Genomic DNA, 18270 nt, shown 5'->3' with positions numbered 1-18270 from the left:
GTGATGGATAGAAATGATTAATCGATTACTTCAGAACAATAAAAACGAAGCAATGAAGCACATGATCCAACAAAAACTAGTGTTAAAGTTCACAATTTCTGTATCTGCAAAGGCTGCAACAAAACAACAGCCATTTAGAAGCTCTAAAACTATTCAGAATTACATTAGGCAGAGCTATTGGATATGCAGCAGCTCTCATCAGTCTGTTTCCAACCTAGCAATATATTTGTCATAGAATTTACCTGCTTTCTCCAGGTCACCAAGCTCGGTGTAACAATCGGCGATCGCTCCATATGCTTCTGTGCTTCCCGAGTCCTCTCCTTCTCGTTCCGAGATTGCTAAAACCATTGAATGATACTTTATGGCTTCTCGATATTTGCCTTGCCTTTGCAATGAAGCACCTGAGTAAACCAAACTAACGTTTAGACTCCAATGGATATTACATAACATACATTTAAAGGCTTTACAATTTATTCCCATCGCGTATCTTCGCTGCTATGGTATTCATAAACAAATTGGGATTTTTTTCATTATCAGATATATGGTTCCCATATAACCAAATACTACAAAATTCGAGATGGGGATGATGGGTAAACAGAGTGGTATATACCTAAACCCCGGGCAGCCTTCTTCTCTTCGATAGGATCTTTTAGACTCCGAGCAAGCTCCAAGGCCGTCTGAAACTCTAGAAAAGCCTTCTCAGGTTCTTGATTCCTTAAATGGTTCTTCCCACTCTTCAATCGAGAAATTAACTCTTCCTTTCTCGGATCAACAATAATGTCCTCTTCTGATATTCTACCGACAACAGGAGCATAACTTACTTAGGGTGGGAGCATATGACTCTATCTTCGCCTGCCTTCTAAGAGCAGTATTGATCCGGTGCAGCTGCTCATTCACTCACTGCAGTTCGCCTCTCCTCTGCCGTGCAAGCAAGCCTGAGGTACAAGTTACGGATTGTCAGGGAAATAATAATTCCGGGTTTAGAAGGAGAAACCCATCAGCTTTTATGACCCGAGACATATCTCGGACCGAGCAAGTTAGTCATTTAGAATATCTTCTATGTGTACTTCAGGTTTAACAATTTCTTCAAGAAACACAAAGATGGTTTGAACAATAAAATACCAATTGTAGGATCGTGTTCATGTCATTTGCAATTTGCAAGGCACTCAAAGTTGTATTATTGAGAAGAAGTAAAGACGATAAAAGAATTACAAAGATACCTCCCACCGTGGCACCAACAAGGGCTACTAGTAGCAATAAAGGCATGTTGAAAAAGGAGTTATCAGCTTCACATGTTTCCGCTAGGGCTTTGAAAGGAGCGGAAAATATCAAGACATTGGTAGCAAGAAATGCTGTCACCGGAACTCTTAACTGTAAATCTCCCTGCCTCCAGCATCAATTGATTAGAAAAGTTCGATAAAAGTAGAAGAAAATACATTAATACTCGAGAAGTGACTTCATATACTATAACATGGCAAAGTTCAGATAAAATTCAAGATTTTGAATCATATATCTTAAGCTTTATATACACATACATATATTTATATAACACACATTTACTTACAAAAACTAGCTTGATCTTTGATACTATAAGCAGAAATAAATAACAAGAGTAAAAGAAGCTGCTCATGAGACTCACCGTCATACCTCAAGAGCGGTTAAATGTTGTAAAAACTCATCATAATGTGATGAAATACAACCAAAGACCCGCTTTCCATCCGACTTTTGACAAGGGAGTAAGGACCATTTACTTAATTCTCGTGATAGATGACGAATCTCAACCGACCCGTTCACATCTTTAAAGGATGGTCGGAAATTTTCTACTTTACGTATGAAAGATGCCGCCTTCCCTGTTTTCAGTCATCAAATTGAACCTCCCAAAAATTAGCATTCATGATAGTTTACTCCGCCATCAGTTCAGTTCTAGTAGTTTTAAATTTAATTCCAAATTTAGCATAAAAATCATTTTTTCAGGATAAAGCATATGAAACATTACATGAAGCTAAGGTCGGTGGTTAGAATCTAGCGATGTGAATGCAAAAAACTGGGTTCGACCATAATTAGACTCTACAATACTCGATCTGAATTAGTTAAGGTAAAAAAATTTACTTCCAATTTTGCATAAAAAAAATTAAACATGAGATGTAGATGAACTAAAGAACCCCAAAAGCTTACATTGCAGCATTGTATTATTTCCAAACCACTCTCCAAAAACCCATTTCAATACGCCAAAATTTATTCCCAATTTCGCATAAAAAATTTCATTTTTTTCCCCGGGAAAAAACACATGAAACACAAGATATAGCTTAACCAATAGAACCCCAAAGCTCACATTACAGAAAAAAGAAAAAAAACAGATGAACAATAAACTAATCAAAGAATGTTCAAATCTAGAGAAAGGTGGAGCACTAACTAACCTGGAAATTGGGGTTTAGAGAAAGACGGGCGAGTGAGGAAGCAAGAGCAATGGATTATCGACGACATTGCTTTGGATAAAAGACCTTTGGATTCGCGAAAGAATTTAGTCTACTTCTTTTGCTATAAGGTTTTCAAAACATATATGGCCTTGGGATTTTACAAACATCACGTCTATACCCTGAATTATTTTTTATCATACAATTTTAGTTTAAAAATAATTTTTTTAATATTATTATGTGATTATAAGGTAATATCGTTATCTGATTAATGTATTTTATTTTCGTATTTTTTATAATATCACTGAAAAAAATATCTAAATTAATAATTGTCTTTATAAAAATGAGACGACGACACCATGTCTTTTACTTTTGGTTGGAATACCATGACTGATCTTTTTCTCCGCTATAATTATATTTAATTGAAACATTTGATCTTTCTCATTTCTATGTAAGTTACTGTCATGCCTGACCAGAACACTAGTCGCTGGAGATAAAGAATTTGAAGACACTAAAATTTTAGGCAAACTTTTTAAAGACGTATAGCGCTTTCAATGTCGGATTCAGAAATAATTTTTAGAGTGGATGTACATAAATTAATAACACAACATTTTTGAATTGATGGCACAAATAAAATTTTAAAGTAACACAATCAATAAAATAAGAAATTAATAAAAAAAATTCAAATTTTAAGATGGTTACGTACCCACCTGAAGTTTATGTGCCTCCGCCATTGGGTGCTTTGATCGACTTTCTCCCTTTACTATTCATTTCACCTTATTTAAAAAATTAATTTTTTTATTAACTCATATTGATAATTTATTTTTAAAACTTCATCTCAATATTTTTATCAAGTAATATCCGTTTAAAATTATTCTTAATCATTGATGCCTACATATCTATTAATGTAATTTTTTGAATCAAGATATTTAAAAAAAAATATTATTTTTTGTTAATGAAGTCTCTTAATAAGTTTTGTATGTAACTCTTCGTTTTCATTTAAAATCTTGTTTTAAAAATGAGTTAAGACACAGTAGCTTTTCAGATTCCTGCCCAATATATTTCCCCGTCAATATTCAACTCTCCTTCCCCTTCGATTCGCCGGCGAATATGTACCGCGGCCACGAGCGAACACCTCGCGGTGATTATTCCAATCACAGTCACAGCCCTGTAAGTTCTTCGCTAACTTTACTAATTACTCATTTTTTACGCTTTTTTAAAGAAAATTTAAATAAATTTCTTGAAGGATTTAGTTCTTAGTAAAATTGAAGGCGCATAGTTTGCAAAATTTGAAGAAATTTTATTTGCCGATATTCGATGTCGTTTATATATTTACCATTAATTATAAAATGTAGATAGGCCGAACCAAACGAATATAAATGGGGTATGCTCCTGTTCGTTCTTTTAATTTTAACCGAATAAATAAACGAATACAAACATAAACGAATGGAAAATTTCTTATTAAGGAGTAGAACTTGTTCGTGTACGTTCATGTTCGTTTATTTAAATGATAAATGAACATAAACGAACGGCATAAACGAACACAATAAATGAACATAAATGAACTTAAACGAACATAAATGAAAATAATTTTTTTTCTTTACTAACAATTTTAGTATTATATTTTATTTAATTGTTTTGAGTTTTTTATTTACATTTAATTTAATTGAATTTTAAAATATTTATGGGTATCAGATTAAATATTGAACTTTAATATTTTAATTAGGTCTAGAGAGATTGAGCTAAATATAAATGAACGCATATAAACGAACATAGACGAACGAACATAAACGAACATATTATCGAACGTTCACGAGCGTAAATGAACGAACGAGCACTCTGCTCATGTTCGTTCATTTAATTAAACGAACATAAACGAATTTCTTGCCGAACGATTCACTAACGGTTCGCTAAACGTTCGGTTCGATTACAGGCCAAAATGTAGACTTAATTTTGGTCTATTATGAGGTTTGCCGATGGGGGAACCGTTTTTTATTCATTTTGAAATCCTGAATTTTGATTTATATGGATTGTCAAAATTTCTTAGCAGATTCTCTGCTGCTAATGTTTGGATATTAGGTCACGAGTAATTAGAAAGTTTTTTCTTGTTCTTTTCCCGTGGTTTAAATAATTTTGATCACCATCTCCGGGCTGGGGATTCTGGCAGAAAGTCTAATTATACTCAGGATGATGGAATGTTGGAAAGCCGAGGGAGACGATTTCATAACATGTCTCGAAGTTGTTCGAGTTACTCTAAGCATGGGCATGCTGCTGTTTATGAATATAGGCCGAAAACACCATTGGCTGTTGGTACTGGATTTCAAAGTCAAAATGATACTCCTAAAACCCGGGGCACTCCAAATGAGTCCCTTAAGGATGATTTTCAGTCATTGTCTTGTCACTCGGGTTCTATTGGCTCAATCCCCATTGTAGATAGAGGCCAGATTGAACTCTCATGATCAGTTGAGGAGATTGAGAGCTTTGCATCTATACTGCATCATGATCTCTCCAACAAGGTTAACATCTCCGATTCAGTAGACAAGTCCGAGAAATCCAAACCATTGCAAGAAAAGAGTCCCCAAAATCGTTCAGCTATCAATGATTCGAGTCAGGCTAAGTGCCAAGCTGTGGTTGAGCCTTTTGACATTTGCGTGCCCAAAATCGGAACTCCAGTCATGCTCAAACCATCTTTGCTTGTAAATAATAGAGAAAAGCGGGATGAAATGAAAAGATCGACTGAAGGCCAAATAGGAATCGTATTGAGACCTGGAATGGTGCTTCTAAAGAAATATCGTTCTATAACTGATCAGGTGAGGCTTGCTAATCGTTGTATCTCAATCTTCTAGCTATATGTGCTTCTAAAGAATTCACCTGATAATTGCTATATCTCCAGTTTACCCATGAGCTACTTGTGTTCCCTTTTGGTTGATATGTCTATGCAACTTGAATTTGTGTGTCTTATTTGTCTGTTACTTGGACTCGGGTCCAAGTTTCTGCAATGAGTATGTGTGTCAAAATTTTCCAAATTTTCTATGTATTTGGAGGTTTCATATCCCTATATTCATGTGCCAGACACAGATACTTCAAGAAAAATGAAGAGTTGAAACGATAATCTTATTCTAGTGGTGTTTGTGGTTATAATAACCATGGTGGAACTTGCAGCAACCTTGAGTGTTCAATGGCTCAACATCCATTGGTTTGAGGTGTTTCGACCTATACACTCTTCATTATTCTTGAAATACCAGTACTTAGCATTGGTGCCCAATACGTGTATGGTTGTGAGAATATGACCATTGAAGGAACCTCCGTTACATGGAAAATATTCCTTTTTCAAACAAATACCTGTATTAATATAGGCTTTGACCATGTTATTGGTGTTTTTAGATGTTTTAAAATGAATTCTTACAATGCTAGAAAAGGGTGAATGCCATTGGGACTCTGATCTGTGTTAATTTACTTTGCATCCTCGTATGTTTCTAGAAATTGTAAGAACTTGTCGAGCTCTTGGTTTAGGTTCTGGAGGTTTCTATCAACCAGGCTACCGTGATGGTGCAAAGTTGCATTTGAGAATGATGTGCCTTGGTAAAAACTGGGATCCAGAGACAGGTAACTTTGGAGATCTTTGCCAATTGACAGTTCTGTTCCCCCTGCTATTCCTCGCGAATTCTATCAGTTGGTTGAGAAGGCAATAAAAGATTCGCATTCCCTTATTCAACAAAAGACTAAGGCTAGCCATGCAGAAGACAGTCTCCCATGGATGTCACCAAATATCTGCATTGTTAACTTCTACTCGGCAAGTGGTCGATTGGGGCTTCATCAGGTCTGAACTTTTAACTCCTTTTTTCATCCTTGATTTCTTCGAAAGTCCTTATCAGTACCCAACTCTTTCCGCTTTAATTGAAATAATCCTTTCATCCTCCCCTATCTCTAGGATGTCATAAATTTGTTTCAACTGAAAGAAATAATCCTTTCTTCCTCCCCTTTCTCTAGGATGTCATAAATTTGTTTCAATTGAAAGATTCGGCTCGTGTTGTTCCAAGGATAAGGATGAAAGTCCGGGAAGTCTACGTAAAGGATTACCCGTGGTTTCCTTTTCCATTGGAGATGCAGCAGAATTTTTATATGGTGACGAAAGGGAAGTCTAAAAAGCAGACAATGTTGAACTTGCAATGTGCTTGTGTTTGGTGGGAAATCTAGACACATATTTCATGGCGTGACTGCAATTAAGCAAAACACTGCACCTGGAAGTCTTTTGGAGGAAACAAATCTCCCTCCAGGTCGTCTAAATCTGACTTTTAGAGAGTACTAAAATCCTAGATGCAAGCTTTTGTTTGACTGACTTCTAATCTATATAGAAGATACGCTTTAAGGTTAACTTATTGTATGAATTTGTGCTTAACAGCAAAAGGAACATGCTTGCCGAATAGCATTTCATGCTTCGAATATGTCAGAGTCGACCGTTTACCGAATTCCGTACCCTTCTTGATAGTTAGCTCTAGAAGTTGAGTTCTTTCTAATCTCCTAATCATATACTGTTGATTTGCCGAGTCTTGCCACAGTATGTTTACTCTCATACTCATTGCCTCTACCAATACCCAATGTTTCTGGGGAGTGAGGATATATAGACCTGCAATTATTGCTCACCACACGCAAGCAACGTAGTTGTGTTTAAATCTGACTGGACAGGGACTAGTCACAAGTCTAACTTTTCTGACCAGAAAGGGATTAGTCACAAGCCTAACGTTTTCGATCAACAGATTTGATTCGACAATATCCAACAACATCCACAATGAATTCAAGAGAAATTTCTTTGGATACAATCTAATAGAGCATCTAGTCACTAACACATAGTACACGTTATCTTAACTTTTCTTCCAGTTCAATTGTGATAAATCAAGTACAACAAAGAAAAGCATGATAACTACACTTGAAAAAACAAACCCTACAAATTCGAATACAAATCTAGTGTCTTTACTCGTTACAAACAAATAAACACAAAATCTAACCCACTAATCAAATTCCAATCCTCTACTGAGCTCAAATACTAAAATCACTATTGTTATTGTTGTTACTATTATCGTTGTTATTACTATTATTAACTTTGCTATGATGATTACCGGAGTTGCTGATTCCGGCGCCCTTTTTCCCTTGCTTCAACTTCGAAATCTCCAGCTGAGTCTTCATGAAAAACTGCATCCTCTGCAATTCCATCTCCTTGGCGAATTTCATCCTCTGCTTCTCCATTTCCACCACTTGTTGAAGCTTTGCGGTCTCCGCTTGCTCGTACGTTTCGCCAAACCGTAATATCGCCTGAGTCAGTTCCCTAACCGAGTTCCCCCATTTTCTTATTTTTTCACCTGAATTGGCGTCCTTATGGACCACTCTCCTTGCCTTCTTTCCTGTCGGATGCGGTGGTAAACTATCGAAAGAATCCACATCATCATCATCCCCGTCGTCCTCGGAGTCCATATCCACTGGACCCTGTTTCTTCTGATTCTTCAATACAACCATTCTCGGTTGCTTTTGTCGTTGGTGTAGTTGTTGTTGTTGTCGTCTTCTTTCTTGAACTTGAGAAATTCGATATGGATTCAAACTGGATCGGATCCCGACCGGAATCCCCATCGGTACTTTAGACAAAAAGTCAGCACTTCCACTGCAACCACCGGCAGAGGCCGGGGAAGCTGTATTAGAAGGAATCTTCGCCGATGGTCCTATAAGTTGATCTAATTTCTCATAAAACACCCACTTACTCGGCCCATTTCCGGCGGCAACCTTAGCTTTCTCCAATTTATACTTCTTCTTCACCGTATCGATTCGATTCTTACACTGAATATCCTTCTTCGGAGTTTTCGCATAACCCTCTCTGCTGCTCACAATATCCGCCACTTCTTTCCAATGCTTCTGCTTCAAGTTCCCACGGCTCAGCTCCAAATACCTCTCTCCCCACGCATCAATTAAAACCCCCGTGGCGCTCTCGCTCCAGCAGTCTTCCCTTCCACCGCCGTTGCTCTTCGGCTTCTGCGGCGGCGGAAGCGCCAGCACTATCGCCTTTTCGTGCAGACCCTGCTCATCTGGAGGTGGCGAATTTGGATGAGGCGAGGCGGCTACCGCCATGGTTACACGACTATTAGACGGCGGTGACGGCGATGCAGATCCGGTAATGGCAACCTCTGGGTACGATTGGATCTCTTCGTCTTCTTCCATCGGAGATCCAAAATATTTGATAATTTCAAAAAATGGTGGAAATTTAGGGTTTCGGCGAAACGGAGAATGGGATTTATTTTGGTTTTTATTTTCGGTTTATTTTGTTTTTTATTATTATCGGTGGATGGAACGGAAAGTTAAAAGTGGGGCGGGAAGCAAAGTGACGGCGTCGGTGAAGGAGGCATTGATTGGGGGACACGTGGAGAAGGAGGATTACGTGTAAGGATTTGATTGGCGGGAACGTGAAGATTCCGTCACGGACGTTAATATGGCAATATCGGTTCTATTTTGAGTGTTCATTTTCCGGTGGTGTACCGAAATTACCCTTCCTTTGCCAAAACTATAAAGCTTTTGTGGGTCAACTTCGACACTCTAAATCTAAAGGTATCCCCTTTGTTTTTTATGTAGAAAAAACGAAATTGACAATCGAGTGAATCCTCCGAGGGGCTTTTTACCCGAATAACATTTTAATTTATGAATTAACACTTAGATTCAAATGTCAAAAATTATCGTATTAACATGAATTTGATCAATTTTTTAATGTCTTCAATAACTCAAAATCAATATGTTTGACCATCAATTTCATTTAAAATTTTGTTTGTATATGAAAATTTTAAAATACTTAAACATAATCTTTTAAACTGCACTAATTGAACGATTGAAAATAATACAATTAAAAAAATGATTCAATAAAACTTTCTTTACAAGCATGGAGAATAATTTAGGCAACCGGATAATGAATGAATGCATTGGATAGAGTTTCTTCACCCTAGAGGCTAAAACTCATTCAAAACTCAAATCTAATGTTAAATGTCAGATAGTAAAGATCAGAAGGAAGAGGACAATGAAACGATACAAGGACAGTGGATAAAACTAGATTTTTTTATTAAGTTAAGGTGATTATAAAATAATATATGTTTTAAATAATTTTAATGATTTCACAATGAAAACTTAATTACCTTTCCAATTGTTAATGTTTGAATCCATGACATTTAAAAAAAAATAACGATTGCTTTAACCATTGAAATATAACTTTTATCTATAATATCACGTCACACTAGAGAGAATAAGGGATGAGTCGGCCATAAAATTCTTTAATGGGATAATGACCTTCTAGACCCCTCTACATTTGCTTACATATAAAAGACCCCTCTACATTTGCTTACATATAAAATACCCCTTTTCTAGACTCAAATATCTCCCATTAAGATTCAACTCGTCTCAAAGAGTTCAATTGTATACCAAAAGCAGAGCGATATTCATTCCGGGTCAACTTTAATATGTTTCCTAAAAATATTTTACTATTATAAAAAATATTAAAATGATATTAGTTTATATATATATATATATATATATGTGTGAGATTACATTCAATGGTCTAGAATTTATTTATGCATTTATTATGATAACATTTAAAAAAAATAAAATTTTCCCCAATAAACAAACATGTGAACGAGTTAGATAAATTTCAGTTTTCTTTTTCTTTTAAAATTTGGATACATTAGTAGTATTGTAATTTAATCATAGAGATACATAGATACTAATGTTAATATAAAATTAATTTTTTGATATTTTAATAAATTTGAAAATAATAAAAGGATGTTTAAGTAAACATACTTGAATGGTTAGATTAAAACTTTAATTGTTGACCGGTGACATCATATTCATTGAACTTTCTGCATTATTTATTAAAACCAATGCAGGGACCCTTAAATTCGGCAACAAATAGAAGTTTAGCTGTTTATTCTAAACCTATTGCATTAAATTCAGTCAAGTGACCCAAAATCCATCCCCAGTGATAGGATGATTTCTAGTTCACAGGTTTAAAAATTTTAGATATTCCTATTGAACTTAATCTTTTATTTAATTTATAATATATTACTCTATATTTTAAAAATAGTGAAATAACTTAAAAAATATTATATATGAATTATCTTTTATTTTCTTGAAAAAATATTTATGAAAAATACTTTAGAATTTATCAAATAATGTTTAAAAGTCATAAAATGAAGTTATTTTTTCAAGATAAAATAAAAAAACAAAGTTGATAAGATAAAAATAAATGTAGATTAACTGAACTTAAAATCAATAAAATATTTAAAAACTAAAATTATAATCTAACCGAACCATATGCACCCCTGATTAAATCAAAACCATGTTTTTAATATTAACCATGCTTATGGTTATTTGATTTTAAGATATTTAATACAACCTATAATCTTTTAAACACTTTAAATGGAAGGTATTTAAAGGTATACGAATTCATAATTAATTCAATCAAAGTGAGTTGAAATTGGATCGTTTACTTGATACTAAACCTGTTTTTGAACAATTATTTGATATTAAACTTAATAGTTAAACCTGGTGTAAATTACTTATATGTGGTACAAGGATTGCCCGTTTAAGATCAACAAATGTACCATAGACTCTTAGCAAAAACCTAGAATATATAGCACACACAAACACATAAGTTAATGTAATAGCGGCCCAATGTTGTTTACATTGAAAACAAACTTATTGGGAAATATTGTAGGACAATTCGAGTATTTTTAAATGAATGGTCGTCAAAGATGTACAACCAAGACAATAACTTAATCTCAAAATTATGGACAAATTATCCCACTAATTCACAAACAAATTACTCTAAATTAATGGGCTTTTCGGTTTATTTCATTTGACTAGGTTGTAATTAACTTTTCGTTCAAAACATCTAGTTTCATAGTTACATTGGTCCCGATTATATTTAGGGATGGTTATGAGTCGAATCAGATATTTAATCTACTCGAACTTGACTCGAGTATAATACTCTTTCATTTGTCATCCGATTCGACTTGTTTAGGAAAGTCATTCCAATCCAACTCGACACAAATATATATAAGAGATATTTGATTGAAAATATATATAAAGAGAAGTATTACAACAATTATCTCTAAATATATAAAAGTTCATTATACTATTATTCTCGAGGTAGATGAGGTCAAATATTTTCACACTCAATCCAAACCCGACTCAATCTAAACTTGGATTAAAAAAATTGATCTTATTAGATACAGTCGAAACTCATTAAATTCGGACTAAATGTCAATCTTTATATTTGAAATCAAATCGAGTAAAACTTTTAAACAAGGGACAAAGTTCTCGCGAGCTTTTTTCCTTCCGCAAACTTGGAATCCAAAACCTTATTTAAATTTGTTGGGGGAAAATCTTATTTAAAAGAAATCAAACTTTTAACCCGGCCCAAATAGATATTAGTGGTAATAATCGACTTTGTTGTCACGGTACGTTGCCTTTCACCTAACACAATTTATTCATTAAAACTTGAGAAAATCGCTTTCATTATGACGTGAACTAAAAATATCTTGATTTAACCTCTAATGGCGGACGGAAAAGGATTAAGATGACAAAGAATGCACGGCATCGTCACAATATATATATATATATATTTTTGAAATAAGCTCTTCTCTCATTAGGGTTTTTATAATGGGAGCACGAGCAAGTAGGTTGACTAAGTTGGTCGGAGACAGAAGGTTTAAGCAAGTCGGATTTACTCCATTGACGCCGAAAGGTTACGTGCCGGTATGCGTAGGGGTCAATGGTGATACGAGACGGTTCATCGTACATAGGAAGATTTTATGTGACAAAGATTTCTCGGAGGTTCTATGTAAATCTGCCGAAGAATACGGTTTTTGCAATGGAGTTCTAAGGATTCGTTACAAAGCGAAGGATTTCGAGGAGTGGATCATCAGAAGGACGAAACTAAAGATTGTTCGTGTTACTTGAGAATTTATCGGTATTGATCGATCATCTTTGGATCGATCAATACCGATATATTCACTAAATATTTGGTTTAATAATATGAGATGATTATGAGATAATATCTATTTAGAATTTTTTTTAATTTAATCATAACACACACATTACAAAATCAGTTGTTTAAACCCAATCTTTTATGGAAAATATAATTACTTTTTACAATTAAAGCCACTCTATTTATTTAAATTTGCTCACAATTTGATTCATTTGTCTGGCATATGATTATGAAATCCTTTATATGTAATATTCAAGTGTATGTGATGGGAGTTGTTTTGCACGTCAAAATAAATTCTTTATTCTCGAATAAATAAATATGGAAATTATCATAGTAAAGGAGAAGTAAGGGTCAATCCCACAAAGACTAAGGAAACCGATGAAATTCTTGGCTTTTGATTATGACCTTTGACGTGAATTTAAGTAAAATAAATAAAATGGGATGGGGGGTTTTGGTTGAAGAGAAATAATAAAATAGAAGTAAAAAGGATTTTAAAGAAGATTAAAGAAAATAAAACCTAAAAAATCGATTGATTAAATTAGCCTCGGGTAATAGCTCTAACTTAAATTATTCAGATCATCAAAATAGATTTACCCTTCGGGATTAACGTCGGCTACGTTGTCTACGATGGCAATCCATGCGACTGAAATTGTATACCGAATACCCAAGATTATCTTTGATTTCAATTTTGGAAATTAATCTAATCTACATCAATTTGTTGAAGATCAAGATCCGTTTAAGCGCATTGAAAACCAACTCGAATTAGTTATTTCAATAAAAAACCATCTCCGATCTCAATTCCCTCTTTAGCAATCAATTTGCTAGTTGTGTTCCCAGGAAGTCAAATGTGCTTTCAATAAGTCGATCATTCATTCCACATATATATAATCACGACAATAATCCGAGACCAATGTCTATCTTTGGTTTTGAAAAATTGTTTTGATTTTATAAAAATAGGTGCAGAGAATAAGAGAAAAACTCTGAAGTTACTGAAGTGCTATTCAATTCTCTCGTTAAAATTGAGTCATTGCTTTTACCTGTGACTTATAAGAGAATAAGTCAATCATGACAAAAGTCATACTTAGCATTTTAAAAGCAAAAGCTTGAAAGTAAAAATAACAAAGAAAGTAAAAGAAAGAAATTTTATAAAACTAAAAACAAAGAAAGAACAAGAAAGAATTGTTTATGAATTCTAGATATGAAAAATGACTTACTCGAGGTGGGTATTTATAGCCTTCTAAAACCCTAGAAATACTAAAGATAATCCTAAGAAAATACAAAAGATAATTATTTAAATTTAAATCCTAAAAATAAAAAGATAAATATTAAATCTTGAATTTGATGTGCTCAGTCGTCCATCCATCTTCTAGAATCTGTCAAATGGACGTTGCTGACTGGACCTTTTAGAAACTGCTGATTCACTGCCACATCAACATTTCATACCCAAATTCATGTCAACTGTTCTAACATTGATTCCACAACAAAAAGTGTAGTTTTCAGACATTTTAAGCACATTTTCCAGAAATCATTGTCCTGCATAGAAATCACATAAAGACACCCAATTTAGCAATAAAGATGAATATACATTGAGTATTTAATCATAAAATATAGCACAAAATAAACACTAGTAAAATTCCCCCTCACTTATCTAATGCTTGTCCTCAAACATTTCTCAATCAACATACTAAATCCATAGGCCATTCCTTGATCCACATCATAATCCAATTGTCCCAATAAACCACGATTAAGCAAAGAATTGAAACTAGAAGACACTTCAAGCAAGACTAAGCTATAGAATAATCGAAACAAGTCATTCCAATAGTCACTAATCTCATGATGAACAACTTGATAACCTTACAAAGGATTCACTCATCCCGCTCAAAGTGTTTAAAGACAAGAAACGCTCAAGACAAAGCAAGTCAATGCATATCCATAAGCTTGTAATGTGATCTAATCTTCACTACTTTAAAACAAATTCAATGCAAAAGTCAAGAGGTATGTATTCAGGTTGTAACTTTGCTAAGGTATGGGTAGGGAAATAGGCCGAAAAGAGAGGGTTAAATTGCCGAGACCAATAACATAAAAATTGAATTAAGCCACAAATTAAAATGAAGCACAAAGAAGAAAAGCAATATAAAACAACCAAGGGATATATCATTTGAATCAAGGGCTATATATATATATATATTCTTCTTTTCTCTTTCATTTTTATGTTGTTCAAACAAAAGGGATACTATTTTTTTCTTTTTTTAGCTGCTACTGTTCGAACAGTAAACAACATATTTTTTGGGTCGAACAAAATTTTTTCCACTATTTCGGCTGCTATTTTTTCTAGCAAAGTGTGCAATTTTTTTCGAATAGAAACTTGTTGTGGTGAAGGTGAATGATCAAAGTCTCAGCAAGGGTAAACAAAGAGATGTAAAAATGAAGAAAAGACCGAGGGTTGATTTTAAATGGGTGAAAATCAAAGAAAAAGGGAAAGTGAGCTCAAACTTGGTTCACTAAGGGATAAATAAAAAGGTAGGCTTTTTGATTGGGGTAGAGAAAAATGGTTAATCCTAATGCCTCTATCATTCAAGAGCATCAATTCATCATGTATGTAGCCTCAAAAAAAATCAAACCACAAGTTTTGGAATGCAAAAACAATGCTCGACACACACAAAGAAACAAAGAACAAGAATGAAAGAAACGATTCATGCTCATTAGGCTCAAGTCTCACCAAAATAGGTTCAATGTGCCAAGTAAATGAATCAATTTTCATGCAATTTACTAGCTAAATCAACAAACCATCATGCATTCAATGTCAATTAAAAGCAAAATTAAAGTTCATCGGAAAACAATCAAATTAATTATCAAATCAAGAGAATGGGCAACCAATTGATCAAGCACATCGAAATCAAAATACTCAATTCCAAGTATGCAACAAGCCAGAGAAAATCTAACATACTATCATTCTCCCTCGCTTAAATTGTTTTGTCTCAAAACGCATTTCAAAATAAAAATGCAAAGGAGAGGGAAAATGAATACTCCCCGATTTAATGATGGCTGCAACAGTGCTGAAAACTGAGAGAGAGATGGGGAATAACGGAGCAACGGTGGTGTGGGGTGCTCGGCAAGGGAGAACCGATCGGCGTAGTGCAGCGGCGAGATGGACACGGGGTGCAAAGGGTTGCGTGAGTGATGAATGGAGAGATGCTATTGTGCACCATTAATAAAACGGTGCGTTTGGGTAAAGGAAATAAAATCCCAAAATTTACCTGATGGTTCCCTGCTCATGAGCTCATATCACTACTCGAAAACTCAACAATTTCAAGTGTTGCTCGATCGGTTTCCAATTTCCAAGCAAATCCAAATTTAATTAGAAATGACGGGTACCTATAAAAATAAAGATCTAAATTAAAAATGCCGAAAATAATGAGACAAAATTGAAAAACAAATTAAACTAGAAATGATTAAATTAAAAATATGGGTTGCCTCCCATAAGCACTTCTTTAATGTCGTTAGCTCAAAGAACTGCTTCGTTAAATCTCAAGTTCCTCCAATTCGAAATCTTCAATCAATTCAACCAGAGCGTTTTCATAATATGACTTCAATCTCTGGCCATTTACTTTAAATCGATGGCTCGTTTTGTCTTCAATTTACACTCGCCATGTGGAAAAATTTCAGTCACTTTATAAGGTCCGAGCCATTTTGATTTCGGCTTACCTGCAAAAACTTTAAACTTGGAATTAAACAAGAGAAATGTTTGCCCAACAACAAATGATTTAAAAGAAATCTTCCTGTCGTGATATTCTTTTAATTTTTCTTTAAATATTCTAGTGTTGTCATAAGCATTCCTTCGGATTTCTTCCAACTCCTGAATGTCTAATTTCCATGCTTCCACGCTTGTTTCCAAATCCATGTTGCACTGCTTAATCACCCAATAGGCTCGATGTTCCAACTCAACTGGCACATGGCACAACTTACCAAAAATGAGTCGATATGACGATATCTCAATGGGACCTTTATACGCAGTTCTGTAAACCCATAATGCGTCGGAAAGCTTCAGGCTCCAATCCTTCTGATTTGGCTTCACAAATTTTTCAAGAATCATTTTAATCTCGTGATTCGACACTTCGGCTTGCCCGTTCTTCTACGGATGGTAAGCAGTGGCAATCCGCTGAGTTATCCCAATTTTTTTCATGAGGGAGTCAATCACTTTATTGATGAAGTGGGTTTCTCGATTGCATATTATTGCTCGTGGTGTCTCAAACCTGAAAAAATAGAATTTTTCAAAAAAATTAGTAATAGTTTGGGCATCATTATTTTGGGTAGCCTTAGTTTCTACCCACCTAGAAATGTAATCAACATCCAATATGATATAAACATTTCCAAATGAAGAAGTAAAAGGGCACATGTAATCGAGTCCCCACACAAAAAAATTTGACAAACATGAATTGGGTTTTGAGGTAATTCATTCCTCCAGCTTAAATTCCATGCACGTTGACATTTCTCACAAGATTTACAAAATAGCATAGGCCAAAAGAAACTATATTCTAAAATCTTACGAGCAATACGCTTTGGTCCAAAGTGACCACCACATGAATAAGAGTGATAGAAAAGTATAGAATTTACCTCTTCCTTAGCAACGCAGCATCTAATAACTTGATTTGAGCATTGTTTCCACAAATAGGGATCATCCTAAATGTAATATCGGGATTCCCGCTTTAACCAATTAATTTTAGACTTAGGTAAATCTAAGGGTAATTTACCTGTGGCTAGATAATTTAGTATGTCCGCATACCAAGGGACTGATTTTTGCACCAACAACATAAGATGCTCCTCTGGGAATTCTTCTCGAAGCGTGGATCGATTAAGGAAAGCAAAATATGACTCAAATGATCTGCAACAAGATTCGTGTATCCCTTCTTGTCCTTTATCTCCAAATTGAACTCTCGTAAGAGTAGGATCCATCGAATAAGCCTTGGTTTCGCATATGCACAAGCCGAGTGATGTTCATGGGAGAGATGTAAAACGCATCCTTCGTTATTTGAGTGGCACTCTAACTCAAGGCCTGGTGTTTAAGAAAGTACATTTATTCAATCTGGTCTACTATGATGATGTCGATTGGGCATCTTCTGTTGAGGATAGAAGTTCCACAACAGGATATTGTATCTTTCTGGGATCCAAGCTATTTACTTGGTGCTCGAAAAAGCAAGCAGTTGTTTTCAGGTCTACCTCAGAGGCAGAGTATCGCAGCATTGCAAACGCTATGTCTGAACTTGTCTGGGTAGAGCAAATGCTGAAAGAAATTGGTGTGCAGCTGTCTGGTATTTATGTTGTATGGTGTGACAACACATCTACTGTTTCTATGTCAACAAATCCAACTCATCATGCTAAAGTGAAGCATGTGGAAATTGATTATCACCATGTAAGGGAGAAGGTTCTTCTCAACAACTCATGGTATACTATGTTCCTTCCTCCGAACAAGTTGTAGATGTTCTTACAAAGCCAATTCCCCCATCTCAGTTTGAGAATATGCGAAATAGACTTGGAGTTTTGTCTATCGAAGAAGTTCAGAGGAAAAGTAAACCAGGAGAATGATAGGAGTATGATAAAGTAGTTATATCTGTCAAGTTGTTATAATTTTGTGGGTCCGGTTGTTAGATGGTTAAGTGGGCTTCTCTATATACGAGTAAATGTTTTGTATTGTATTGGGCATGTGGCTTTTGTATTAGATCACGTTTTATGATAATTACTTGGCCTTTCTTCTTCATCTTTTGCTTACTATGTTGTGTTTCATTCTTCTCTTAGTTAGTTTACTTTCTTCATATCAGAGAAAATCTAGGTTTTTTACAGTTTGAG

General features: G+C 34.7%; 1 protein-coding gene and 2 pseudogenes across 1 annotated transcript; 1 reads left to right on the top strand and 2 right to left on the bottom strand.

The window, feature by feature from the left end:
- Positions 1–169: 169 nt before the first annotated feature.
- LOC120119949 lies at positions 170–2500 on the bottom strand (annotated as a pseudogene).
- A 2395-nt stretch (positions 2501–4895) lies between these two features.
- Positions 4896–6857, top strand: LOC120119834 (annotated as a pseudogene).
- Positions 6858–7204: 347 nt separating this feature from the next.
- On the bottom strand, positions 7205–8716 carry LOC120119535 (trihelix transcription factor ASIL2-like). Its single transcript, XM_039139345.1, has one exon. It carries the CDS (start codon positions 8616–8618, stop codon positions 7452–7454), a length of 1167 nt encoding a protein of 388 aa, XP_038995276.1. The 5' UTR covers positions 8619–8716; the 3' UTR covers positions 7205–7451.
- Between the last annotated feature and the right edge of the window lie 9554 nt (positions 8717–18270).

Source organism: Hibiscus syriacus, unplaced genomic scaffold (assembly GCF_006381635.1).
Source record: "Hibiscus syriacus cultivar Baekdansim isolate YM2019G1 unplaced genomic scaffold, ASM638163v2 tig00110332_pilon, whole genome shotgun sequence".
Taxonomy (NCBI): Eukaryota; Viridiplantae; Streptophyta; class Magnoliopsida; order Malvales; family Malvaceae; genus Hibiscus; species Hibiscus syriacus.
The sequence above is the reverse complement of the archived record's forward strand: the minus strand, read 5'-3'. Positions and strand labels throughout refer to the sequence as shown.

Coding starts and splice junctions, on each gene's coding strand:
- LOC120119535 (XM_039139345.1), bottom strand. CDS start 8,618: ATGGAAGAAGACGAAGAGATCCAATCGTACCCAGAGGTTGCCATTACC.